The following is a 13,957-nucleotide window of genomic DNA, read 5'->3' on the forward strand; positions in this document are numbered from 1 at the left end:
GAGAAAGATTGTGATGGGATCTGGAGTGCCTCTTTCAGGTCCTCCAAACCAGGAATATAGTTGGATAGCATGTCATTTTCCCAAACATATTTACCTGCACTGACATGAGACCTCTTTGCTCTCCCACTGTTTTGACATCTGCTCCTTTGGGGGCCCTATAACCCCTCTGGGTAGAGGAAAGCTGTTGACATGACATTGAAGTTACCCTGCAGGTATCACCATTTATAAGCTACTTAAATGTTGCAGCAGCTGCAGCTAAGCAAGCCCACACATGGGACTAAATAGATGTCACAAGGAGAGCAAAGCCTGACTTAGAAGCTGCCATCTATCAGAGCTCACCATTGAAAGAGTTAAAATTATTCCTGGATTGTTGTTTAGACACACACACAGAGGAGAAAGTGATGCTTCTTTTGACGACAGACAAATGCTGCACTGTATGGCTACAGGAGAAGGAGGCAGTCGCTCCGACATCTCTGGTTGCTGCAGTCATACAATGACCCGCTTCACTACTGAGTGTTGGTGGAGTTCACAGCACTCACATCCAGAAGGACACCAATAAATAGAATTCTTATCTTTCATGATTGAGGGTTTCCAGTTTATTCACCATTGTCTGCATCAGAGGTAGGCGCTGCAGGGTAGCATGACACTGCTGCCTGCCTCACCCTCTTGAGCCAGGACAATTCACCTGTCCTTCCTGAGCTGGTATGCAGGAGCAAGGAAGAGGAGCTAGGGCAGCAGCATCCCCCTTTAAAGACGTTTTCATTGGGTTTCAAACAAATGGAGAAACCATCAACAATACAATGGCAATAAAACAACCCTATGGGACAGGAGGTACAGTAAAATGGGGTTGTCAAGAGAACAAAATATGTAGAAGTCAATAAGTAAGAGTGGACAGAGCTGTCTCAGTTCACAGATTCCCATGATTCATTGCAGGGGTTGGACTATGTGATCCTCAAGCTCCCTTCCAACTCTACAGTTCTATTACTCTACATTGATTACAAAAATAATACACAGAAGCAGACCAGCATCCTTCACTTGCCTTGTGCTCTCTGTCTCTGGACAGTTGTATGGATTTTGTCCCAATAAAAAAGGGACAAAAAAAAAAAAAAAGGGCAGATGGGTGGGTACTGGGAAACATCCTGTGCAGGTTTACTCAGAAGAAAGCCCCACTATGTTTAAACAGAGTTCCCTGGTAAGTGTGTATAGGACTGCAGCCTTAGGTAATGAAAACCTCAGTTCAGCCGGGAGAAGGTGAGGTGAGAAGACACTTCTGGCTCATGGGCCCCAGTTGGGGGTCCCAATATGGCCTGAAAGGCCATCTTCCCAAGCCATGTCCATCTGCCCAATATATAGGATGTCAGGTTTGGGGCAGGTAAATATGTGGTTCCCCACATCTAATTAAGTTGTTCAATCAGATGGCTCCCCTAATTAAGAAATCCGACTGTGGAGCAGGACTTGACAAGGCTTCTGTCCAAGAACTGGCAGCAGCTGAAGTCAGCAAGACTGAGCTACATAGACCAGCAGCCTGACTTGGTGTGAGGCAGCTGAGTATGCCCATAAGATTTATTCCTATTTATTTATTTAAAGCAAACAGTTGTGTGCCCCATTCATTAAAAAAAAAATCAAAGCAATTCACAACAAATGAATGTAAAACCATACAATTAAAAAACCCATATAAAGCTAAAATCAGAGATTGGGGTAACTGTTGAAGAAAGTTGTATTAATTGTCCACAAAGGAAAGTTTCAGAAAGGTGTTTAAAAGCTGGAGCAGAAGGTGCCTGATGAATCTGTCAGAGCCAGCTTTAGGGACTGGGAGTTACTTTGGTCAAAGGCTCGCATCTCCTTAGTTTAGGCTTCAATCAAATTTTGATTAAATTCTAAATCTAAAACATTTTAATACGAGTTTTAAGTTTGCATTAAGAATGTAAGAGCAGCCCCACTGGATCAGTCCAAAATCATGCCCCGTCCAGTTTTGTTTTCCATTGGCAAAGCAGGACCCAGGTGTGATGACCATTTCCCATTGCTGCTCCCCAGGAACTGATATTAAGAAATACACCATTTCTGACCCTGGAGGCAATATGCAGCAATCATAAGGAGTTTGGAGTAATCCAGGCCAGTTCAAGTTGGCAACCCGTACCTGTGGCAGCAGTTTCCATAGTTTAACCATGGGATGTGCAAAGCAGTATTCCCCTTGGTCTGTCTTGAAGCTCTCACCATTTAGCTTCACTGAATGACCCAAGATGTTTGAATCTAATGCTTACTCCCAAGACTGTGGCAGGTGACCAGATATTCTCACACATATTCAAAAGCACATAACTTGGAAAAGGCAAAAAACATCCTCGGCTGCAAATGGGAAGCACAGTGGTGGATTGCTTCTGCCATTCACTTGTTCCTTGAGTCAGGAATCCCACTATACAGGAATGAGTGGACACAGGAGATCCTGGACCAGTCACCACTTCTCTGCCTAACCTACCTTGCATGGCTGTTACATAACCCTAGCATACCCAGGTTGTGTCAAGTTTCTTCTTGATGCACTATTGTTTACACATTATTGCAAAGGTATAGGGGGCAGCATCAGCATCTCCTTTCTTATTTTCTCCCATATGCAATGATTTATTGCTGCATTTCTTCCATCGTGGAACACAAGGTGGGGATCCCTAAAGCCTCCTCCTATCCAAGTGCAGATTAGACTCAGATTAGGCTTAGCTGCAGAGTTGTGTACATCACATGCCTTCAGACTATTTTCCGGGACCTGAATTTTAGGGTACCGCCAAGCCCCTACAGATGAGCAGCAGAACTAGCTGGGTGAGTCAGAACAAACACTGCCTGTTTCTAAGAGCAGCCAACTAAATATCTCTGAGAGACTCACAACCCGGGCAAGATGTGCCCATGGCACTTCCTGCCTTCTGTCCCCAACAGCTGGTGTTTCAGAGGAATACTGCCTCTGTATTGGGAAGCCCTATTATAATAGCCAATAGTCATTGATAGAGCTAACCTCTAGGAAGCTGTCTAATCCCAGAGGTTGGTGTGAGAAGTCACCCTTTGTTCTTTGCAATAGCCTTCATTTTGGAGACCAAAAGCACTTCACTATATCCTTGCCCAGAAACATGCATGAATGGGGACCAGAAGCCATCTGGATCAATGAAGCAGCAGCTGAGCACCTGTTTTCCCTGAAGAAGATCCTTGGCTCCTCCAGTTAAAGCAGGGGTGTGGAACCTCCAGGCCAAACTTGGCCTGCCAGACCTCCACATTTGGGCCATGAGGCTGTTTTGGGTAAACCATGCCCACCACCCTACACTCGACATAAAAAATGTCCGATGTGGAGCAAATAATGGCTTAAAGGGAGCTCCCAATTGTTCCTTTACATGCTCCCATCATCCATCATCCCTTCTTGCTCCATGAGGGAAAAGCTGTTTCCGAGGCATGGATACTCCTTTTCCCTCCCAGCGCTGCTACGTGAACCTCTGGTTTTTGGAGATTCAAATAACAGAATGGAACTGTTTCAAACAAACCATGCTGTGCTTTGAAGTTCCAGCAATCAGGGCTTCAAAATGCATCACCCCCTGACATCACAGCAATGTCAAATTTGGCAGTATGGGTAGGTAAGGCTCTGATGCAGCCAGCAACTGAGCTGCAGGCAACTGGAGAGGGCTTTCTCTGCCCAAAATCAAGGAGACATCAAGTCTAGGAAGTGGACAAATCTACCATAAGGCAGTTTCCTATGTGCCACTGGACCTCGAGTATAAAAGCTTCACAAATAGAACAGGTTTTCATTTTCATCTCGGTTCATCAATAAGAACCAAGTCTGGGCCAGAAGAAGACAGAACAGTCAAAATACTCACAAGGGTTTTTCTGGCTGGGCAGAGTCACCTGATGTTTTCTGATCCCATCAAACAAGAGCTCTGCTCCACCTCTGAAAATTTAAGACAAGAAACACATAATCAGCAACATTCTGAAAGACAAAAATCATAGAGACACCAGCCTTTTATAGTGCATGCATAATTAAAAACAAACTAAGGTGTTTCCCCTCTACATACCCCTCACTTCATGTGCATTACTTCATGTGCAAATGCAATAAATTAACTCATTGACTTAGCATACAGGGTTGATCCAAGACAATTTGACGCCTGAGGAAAAAGACAAGATACAACCTACACCCTCTCTTTTCACATAATTGGCAACTGAATCTTATTCCTCAATGGTTGTCCTCCTTCCTTCTTAACAGAGGGGAGAAGGGGCAGCCTAGGGGACACATGGCAGGCTGTGTGATAAACTGAGCTCTGTCTTCTTAAGGGGGTTCAGAAAGATCAACTGCAGGGGGCTGCCACCTCTGTTCTGTAGCCGCTGCCCCCATTTGCCATCCAGGTTGGCTGCCTCACTTTGCCTACCAGTAGAGTTGGCTCTGCAGCTTATCTAATAGCCCCATTGAAAACCAATCCACATCAGTATTAAAAGAAAAATACATATATAAGGGGAAGAGGATGTATTAGGGAAAGAGGCACAGGAGAGAGAACTACAATGTAAATAAAGCATCTTTAAATAAAGCATTTCTGAAGGATGAGAAGAAACATATAAAGTTTCAATTGAGGAATCTGTTCAGTACAGGCCTGAACCATCATCCATTCTATATACACCCACACAAGGAAAAACCTCACTGGGTTCCAGAAAAGCACATATAACTGTTTTCCCCAACCTGGTACCTTCAGGTGTTGCTCAACTATAACTTTCATCATACTTGACCTTGGCCATGCTGGCTAGAACTGATGATAAGTCATAATCCAACAACATCTGGAGGACACCAGGTTGGGAAAGGCTGGTGCACATGAATACTACCTAAGACACACAGCTGAGATTGATGGAGAGCAGGCAACATCTAACCATGGAGCAATGAGGAAAAGAGCCATCATCAAAATCTACTCCAGCAGTTAATTGGTACTGGCTTCTTGGCATCCACATGCTTCATGACTGCCATGTTAACCGAGAGATATGGAAAAGGAATTATCAAAATACTTACGGTGAAATATTAGCATTAGACCCAGTCCCTTTAAATCTAGTTACGTGGAGGGAGATTTTTGGCTGTACTATGGAACAGCACAACAGTGCCTTTGTAATGCTCACTGCAATGCTATTACTTATACAAAGCCACATTCCCCAAGGATTGCTCTGTTAGTGCTATCTAGGCTCAACAAAAAAGAAAAACGGTTAACTGAAAACTGAAGTAGCAGTTATTAATGTTAGACAAATCTGGAGATTCATGAGAGAGAACAATCCCTACCAATGATAGGAAAGAGGCATCTTTCTGCTTGCTGTGAAAACAAGCTCACACTTTGTGTTAATCGCAGATACTGGGATGGGAGATAAGGTCCTTCTGTAGCATACTAGCTGGGGGGAGAACTCAGCTGCAATGTGAACACATAGAGCACTCTTTTAGGCACTTCCAAGAAAAGTGTGGGGGGGACCAAATAAACACTGCTTTTCTGGAAATCAGTTCTACAGTGGCTAGCATGGGCGGAGTAGTTATCTCAAAATGATGTACTAAATGGTGCGAGCATGGAGGAAGGACATTATTTATTTAAGTCGAAGAAACTCTTCAAGGTTTGGAGAAAGGTATCTACTAGAACTGATGGGGAGTTTATTTAGAATGTTTATATACCATATTTCAACTAAATGTTCTCCACACGTTTACATAGTAAAATGGGGCACATCTTAAAATCTCTTCAGAAGTAGCTTCCACCAGCCCAATGTTCTCCAGACTGTATGTGGCTCCAGGAAGCACAATGGAAGTTCTGAACCAAAGCATATGTTGGTGAAGGCTGAATTTAAGTTTAATAGTGTACTCCTCTAGGATGTAAATCAGGGATGTGGACCCTAAGGTCCTCCAGATGCTGCTGGACACATCATCCCCGACCCCTGACCATGCTGGATGTGGCTGATAGGAGCTGGGAGTCCAGCAAGAACTGGGAGGGCCACAGCTTTCTCCATTGCAGTCCACAAACATTTATGCCATAATAAATTTGTCAGCCTTCAATGTGCTACAAACCCTTTTGCTCTTTTTGTTATGAAAAACACGGCAGCCCCTCTGGAAATTAACATATGTAAACAGTATCTAAGCACTTCATCTACATTATCATAGTAGGTTTGGTTCTGATAAGTGTGAATTCACATCCTAGCTCACTGAGAATGCAATTTCCCCAGGTTTTTCCCCATCAAGACCCACCATTCTAGTTAATGCACTACCACTAGACAGAGACATAGCCAGCTGCAGGAGAGAGGGGACATCATCAGATACTGAGGGAAACATTTGCAAAGTCACAGGTGGGCTTGTTTGTTTAAAGAAGGATCATTTGTTTCCTTTCTATACCTATACCTGTGATATTTCAAAAACTCAACATATTCACTGTAGCACAAACTTTTAGGGACTAGAGATGTTCAAACCCCCCTCTTTAACAAGAGTGCCTTTTTGTAAACTTTTACAGCAGATGTCCTCAGTCTTGTGATCTCCAAATGCTTTGGACTACAACTCATCAGCCCTGACCAACATGGCCAATGGTCAGGAATACTGGGAGTTGGATTACAACATTTGTAGCACCAGGGTGAGGAAGACTGCTTGACAGACTCATTCATCACTTTCCTCTGAGACCTATTTTCATGGACCTTATAATAAACACTTAACTACAGAATGACTTCAGACTATTCAATGCAGAAAGCAGCATTTGAAAAGTAAACATCAAGCACCTTGATGTCTGATGCCTAGCTGGATTTTTATCTCCCTTTCAACATTACCGAGAAAGGAAATACATTCAAGACTGAGCCACCTACATGGCACTAATGACATAATATTGTTTCATACCACTTTGTGCATTCATTAATTCATTTATTTTCTTTGCCGCCCTTCGTCTGAGGATCACAGGGTTGTTTACAATGTAATTATTTTGTGGTCCTTAAAATGTCTAGCTCTTTATTCAACAAATAGAATCATAGACATAGAATTGGAAGGGACCCTGAGGATCATCTAGTCCAACCCCCTGCAAGGCAGGAATATGCAGCCATCCCATATGCGGATCAAACCTGATGAACCATTAAAATCAGGAGAGGCTAACATGTGACCCTCTTGATGAGTATTTCCCAAACTTGGGTCTCCAGCTGCTTTGGGATCACAATTCTCATCATCTCTGACCACTGGTCTTGCTGGCAAAGGGAGGATGGGAGTTGTAGTCCAAAAATAGCTGGAGACCCAAGTTTGGGAAACACTGCTCTAGATTTTGCTTTCCTACACCTCTCATCATTCCAGGCCACTGTCTGTGCTGGCAGCAGCTGACGGGAGACTGAAGTCCAGAAAAAACCTGGGGGGGGGGCTATAGTAACCTGATTTAAAGGATAGTGGCAGACTATGTTCCTTCTGGTGCTAAATTTCTACATTTCTAAAACAAAAGGTGTTGGAACTCATACCTTCCACTGCAAGCTAGCGCTCTGAAAAGGGCTTCTTAAGACCCAGCAGTCAACTGATTGGTGGTGCCTGCAACCTCCTGTTTACCTTACCTGCCCCACACCTAACATCAAGTATGTGAGAGGTGAGTATGACTTGATATTACCTTGCCATTTGGCTGCCCTATTTGGACCAATGGGCTGCAAGGTCCCCAACCGTATTCTATCCTGAAACACTAAAGGCACGTATGCAGTAACTGGTCCTGCCTATGCCTATTGAGAAAATGGCCATTATGCACATGCTCAAATTCATCTTTTATTGTTACTTCACACATACCAGTGTTGACTTTAAAAGAAAATGGATTCTTTGTGGGGAGGGGGAGTTTAAGGACCAACTCTTTGAAGGTACAGAGAACAGTTAAATGACATAATACTGGTATATGATGCCCTGTAGTTTCCTTTCTCTTCATCAAGTTCCTTTAATCTCACACAAATTTTATTATTTATAAACCTTTCTTTAGTATAACCAAATTCTTACCCACTTCACTTCACTCCTAGAATAGGAAGCCTCATTTGTGGGCCAAAACTGGATAGGGCTATATTCATGCAAGCTTTCCTTCTCTCATGAAACCTGTGAATCTGCCACCTTGGCAAAGTCATAAGCACCAATGACAGTCAGTCTCATTTTCAGTTCTCTGCCTCCCAACCCTTTTAAGGTCCACAAGTAACTTTAAGTTGATGGGCGGAAATCTACCTTGCCTGTTAAGTCTCTCGGCACCCCATTCTTAGTCCCCATCACCACCAGTTTGCCTCAGTGTGAACTCCCCCCCTCCACAAACCACTGGGAATCATTAAGTATACACACACACAACCACCCTCTTTTAATCTATGGTGCTTTTAAACAAATAATGAGAAGATATTGTATGTATTTATGAGGGAGGAAAGTGTATGCCTCTCCACTTTCTCCGCACCGTGCATAACTTTGCGCACCTCCCCTGTGTTCCCCCTTAGCTTCCTTTTTCCTAAGATAAAAGCCCTGATTTGTCACCTCCCCTTGTTGAGAGGAGTCATTGTGTGATCCCTGTGTTTAGATGCGATTCCTGCCTTGCTGTGGGAGGCGGGGACAAGCGACTGTCCTGAGTCCCTGCTGCTGGGGAGTGCGGGGCGTGGGGGGCGGGGCGAGGTAGGGAAAGAAAGATTCCTATGGGGAGAAGAGTAGCCTGTGAGGGCGAAGAAAGGAAGCTTTAGAAACCAAATGGGAAACAATGGCGCCCCCGTTTCCCTCCACCCGCCCAAAAAGAACACTCTCAACCCAAACCCAGACCCTCCACCCCCAGACCAAGCACCCCCTTCATCGGCTGAGCTCCCCACGCGGGATCTCGGCGAGGAAACCCTCCGCCGCCCCGATGGCGCCTCCCTTACCCGAACTCCAGCTGAAGAGACAAGGGCGCCGCCATCTTTTGTGAGGGAACGGCGTTGCCAGCAGCGGAAGTGCGAGGCCGCGTCTGCTTCCGTGGACGGCGGAGGTTGCCGAGCAACGGCGCGCCGGAAGAGGCCTGGCCCCGCCCGCCCGTTTTGAAAAGGCTCGGAGCAGCCGCCTTCTGCCCTGGTTGGAACCGCGGGGATGTCCCGGCCAGATTAGTGTTGCCTGCTCTGGCTGGTAGCCAGGGTGTCCGAAAAAGTTGCCAGCCGTAACTGAGAAGTATCAGACTTGCTGATCAGTTTTAGGTCCCGCAGTTTCTGTACCCTGGAAATCATGGCTGCAAACGCAGGTTGTTATCTTGGACCATAATAATAATAATAATAATAATAATAATAATAATAATAATAATAATAATAATAATAAATTAATTTATTCCCCAGCCACTCTGGGCAGCTTCCAACAAAATATTAAAATACAGTAAAGCACCAAACATTAAAAGCTTCCCTAAACAGGGCTTCTAAAAGTCTGGTAGTTCTCATTCTTCCCACAACCAGCTTGTTATTGTTTAGTCGCGTCCGACTCTTCGTGACCCCCTGGACCAGAGCACGCCAGGCCCTCCTGTCTTCCACTGCCTGCCGCAGTTTGGTCAAACTCATGCTGGTAACTTCAAGAACACTGTCCAACCATCTCATCCTCTGTCGCCCCCTTCTCCTTGTGCCCTCCATCTTTCCCAGCATCAGGGTCTTTTCCAGGGAGTCTTCTCTTCCCATGAGGTGGCCAAAGTATCGGAGCCTCAGCTTCACAATCTGTCCTCCCAGTGAGCACTCAGGGCTGATTTCCTTCAGAATGGATAGGTCTGATCTTCTTGCAGTCCACGAGGCTCTCAAGAGTCTCCTCCAGAACCATAATTCAACCCCCTAGCCTGCACCTACTCAGCTGCCTGTTACATATTAAAGCAGTGGTTCTGGGACATTTTTCTATGGGCCACACTTTCGGGCTACAATTTTCTTGTGCCACACCAATTTTTTTATTGATAAGAAATACATTGGAAAACAAACAGAAACAAAAACTAGCAGGGATTGATTTGTAACATGGAGCACAACTGCTTTATAATATGATCTCGGGGACATCCAGATATTTAAAAAAAAGGCAGCTACATAAGAACATGACTCATTCCCAAAATGTAATTATAAACGAACCTCCTGTGTGTACCTTATGTATGTCTACAAACTCAATGAGAGGTATGGGCTTGCTTTTATTGGGCAATGCCATTTATATTAGGTCTAATTTGAGAAAAACTCATCACCACAAGCCTGTCTCTTTTCCGATCTTTCTTATTTACTTTACTATAGTACACTACACTGTAATGTTTAAATGTTTTTTTGATTGTTCTTGAATCTTCCTGCCACACTTGCCATCCTCTCCTGGTGTGGCACCACTGTATTAAAAGGATTCAAAAAAATATAGGTTGGGGAATTGGAATTTGTGACCTTACAGATGTTGCTGAACGGCAGCTCCCAAATTCCTAGGTGTTCATTGGCTATGCTTGTTGAGGCTGACTGAGTTGGGAGTGCAAGAAATATGGAAGGCATCTTTTGGGGGTTTGAGATGGAGATTTTCTCTCCCACTTTGCAGGTGTTGAATGAGCTCAGAGAATAACCCTGTGTTTCTATTGTATCTATTTGAGCATTGCATAGTAGTACTAGTATATTTGGTTCGGTCAAGGACCAGTAAGAAGGTAGGAAGAAAACATAATACATAAAGCACAATATAATGCAATATTATGCATACATAAAATACAATATAATGTACAATTAAATACAATATTAAATATAAAATTAAAAACAATGTAGAATATAAAACAGTGAGAAATATAAAATTATATACTAAAATGATGAAAAGCGCCATAAAGTGCTGATAATTTTAAAATTAAGATCCTGTGCCAACAATCTATTGCTGCCGCACAAAAATGAGCTGCCTTGGCAGTAATCTCAGGAAACTGGTCAGCCAAGAGGTAATCAGTATAAAACACTTCAAATCTTCCTGGTATACTTTGTAAAATTGGATTAATAAATTGACAGTGGATATCACAGTAAAAAGAACAATACAAAAAAAGGCCTCACCATTTCTACATTCTCTGCTTCACAAGGGTATATATATATATAAGTGTTCACTGTATGGTACATTGTTGTTTCTACCCTTCAGTACTGCAGATGGAAGCATTTAAATAAAAGAACACATTCTACTCATGTAAAAACACGCTGATTCCTGGAACAGGCCAGATTTAGAAGACAATTGGGCCGGATCCGGCCCCCAGGCCTTAGTTTGCCTACCCATGATCCGGACCCCCTCCATGCAGACTGAAGGTGCAAATAGGTGAATAGAACATATTTCTCAAAGCTATGACAGTCTCTGCCATGTCTCAGTCCTCCAGAGGAACACAGACCCTGCGTGAGTGCCTGGAGCCTCCATGGACTCTTGCTACCGCTTGGCAGAGAGAGGGGGACACCCAACCTTTGTAACAATATCCAATCTGACATGAAATGTTCTCCGACAGTAGCACTCCGTTTCAGAAAGTAGTGCCACAAAGGCCACTGACAAACACAGGAATGCAACATAGAATGGCAAAGCCATCAGCACTGCTTGGCATGGAAGAATGCTGGTCAGGAATATTGTACAATGGTACCTTGGGTTAAGAACTTAATTTGTTCTGGAGGTCCTTTCTTATCCTGAAACTGTTCTTAACCTGAAGCACCACTTTAGCCTCCCACTGCTGCTGCCAGAGCACGATTTCTATTCTCATCCTGAAGCAAAGTTCTTAACCTGAGGGAATATTTCTGGGTTAGCGGAGTCTGTAACCTGAAGTATCTGTAACCTGAAGTGTCTGTAACTCAAGGTACCAATGTATATTAATTCCTGTATTGCAGGCGGTTGGCCTAGATGGGGTCCCTTCCAACTATACAATCCTTTGACTATGACTTTATGACCCTATTTTTGTTGGTAGAAACTCACAGGGCGCCTGTTCTTTGCACCCCCACCTAGTGCCCCACTGCTAGGGCCTGACCCTGCACCGCGATGCGTTTAGGCTCCCCTTTAACCCAACACCGTTCTTTCCAGCAGACGACCTGCAACAAATAAAACAGTGGCGTATATTTCATTTTTAATTAAGAGAGGGAGGACAGTGACATTTCATGCAGCGTGACTTAGCAGGCCACGCTGATGGACCACGTTTTTCCGCCTGCGAAAGGAGCCGGTTATTTCTCAATGAAGCATTACGAGGAACCCTCAAACAGACTGCAGCAGGTCGAACTTCGAAGCCTTTGAATAACAGACGAGAGCGCTTGGAGCCGCTGTTGCAGGCAGGCCATGACAATGAAGGGTTCCTGGCTCTGGGGCTTTTGTTTGGTTTCTCCCAGTCTCGTGTTGAACTCCCTTCTGCATCAGAGAAAAGGGGTCTGGGGGTAGGGGGATGGGAGGGAGAAATGATATGGCGGGGAGGGGGAGGGGAGGGGGAAGGAAGGTCAGGGGGAGTTAAAACCTTTTTCTGTCTCATTCATGTGGTAATTGGGTGTCAAGCAGAGATCAGTAAGGTGGAGGCCGGCCTCTGAGCTTGGGTTAAACTGCTGCTCAAAGAAAGCAGGGCAGTCCCAGCCTACTGAGGCCTCACAGGAAACAGCCAGCCTCTCCTGCGAGGACGAGGCCCAGGGGGAGCTGCTTGGGGAGTGGATGCTGCGCTTTCCCCCACCCCACCCCCCAATTCACAGGCTCCTTGAAAGCAGCTAAACAAAGCTTGGAGGGTGTTCAAACAATGCGAGAAACCCCACCTCCGCCCTTCAATAGGGGGCTCTAAACAGGCATTTAACCTTCAGAATGGCTGAAAGTGATACTCAAAAGCAGCTTGCCATCCATCCCCTCCCCTTTTGTAGATGATCCAGAGGCCACTTGGAGGTTCCCCTCCGCCAGGAAGCAGGCCGCTTGCTGCCCTCGCCTTGGCCCTGCATCCCTTGGTTATCTTGCTAATAATGTGGTTTCTTCAACAAGGCCAGCCAGAGTGCATGAGGTTTTTAATCTAAGGGTTGTGTGGTTTGAGCCCCACCTTGGGCGAAAGATGCTTGCATTGCAGGGGGTTGGGCTACATGACCCTCGTGGTCCCTTCCAACTCTACATTTCTATAATTCTATAAATGCAAACTTTGCCAAGGGAGGGTGGTAGTTTTCCTGGGTAACTCTATCCCTATTTTGCCTTCCTTTATCGCCTTTGTTTGGTGGAGATGCAGAGTTGTCTCTTAGCAAATGGGTGTCAACGAATTTAACCACTCCCTAATGCTTTAGAAGTTGCATCTTAACTCTGGTGCACAGGTCTGTAAATTTGTGTGCATGAACACAGAAGACCAATATACTTTGGCTTTTCATGCCCTCTGCAGGAGTTTACTTTAAAAAAAAGAAGTTGAAGAAAATACGGTAGCCCCATCATGGATGAGACCAACAGCAGGTCCAGTGGTCAAGAAGGTGGTTTCTGCATGTGCTGTTGTGCAAAAGCAAGGAGTAGATGGGGCTCGTCAACCACGGAAGGTAGCCCATCTAGAAGAAGGAAAATTCTGATCTAAAACTTCTGCTTCCTTGTGGGACATCTTTGGGAGAAGAAAAGGCTAACACTACAAGTCTGGAGTGGAGAGTCCCTAAGGCAGTTAGATGGAGCCTTGTACACCTCCTTCTGGCAACTTCTGCAGCCAAGCTGGTGCCAAACATCTTGCTCTGCTTTCCTTTGGACCCCATCAGTGAGGCTGAGAGGGGTCTTGCCATTTGGGTAGCCCAGGACCTCCATACACGCTACCCAGGCTTGCGCCCCAAGGAAGTCACTTCTGTGTTGCTAACACAGCAGCTTGGCTTCACCCCTGGAAGCACACTCCATTGTCTCTCAAGACAGGTGGGTGCCAACCTAGGACTCTCTCTCCCCCATCTCTCATCTATAATATGTTCCTGAATTTACATGTGCCTAAAATTTAGATACACACAAATAATATTGTTGGGGTTTTAACCTATGTTGATGGGTTGGTTATTAATTATTAATTACATATTTACATGGGTAAAATCTTATTTTCTGGTGAAA

General features: G+C 44.7%; 1 protein-coding gene across 1 annotated transcript in view; it reads right to left on the bottom strand.

Moving 5' to 3' along the window:
- URM1 (ubiquitin related modifier 1) overlaps positions 1-8,952 on the bottom strand; it is a 34,072-nt gene extending 25,120 nt beyond the window's left edge. Inside the window, exons 1-2 of the mRNA XM_083486067.1 lie at positions 8,848-8,952; positions 3,843-3,913 (exon numbers count right to left, since the gene is read on the bottom strand). Of these exons, the coding sequence (XP_083342193.1) occupies positions 3,843-3,913; positions 8,848-8,882 (106 nt within the window). The 5' untranslated portion in view covers positions 8,883-8,952. The remainder of the gene's footprint in view (positions 1-3,842; positions 3,914-8,847) is intronic.
- Between the last annotated feature and the right edge of the window lie 5,005 nt (positions 8,953-13,957).

This window comes from Podarcis liolepis (genome assembly GCF_965112155.1).
Source record: "Podarcis liolepis genome assembly, chromosome: Z".
Lineage (NCBI taxonomy): Eukaryota > Metazoa > Chordata > Lepidosauria > Squamata > Lacertidae > Podarcis > Podarcis liolepis.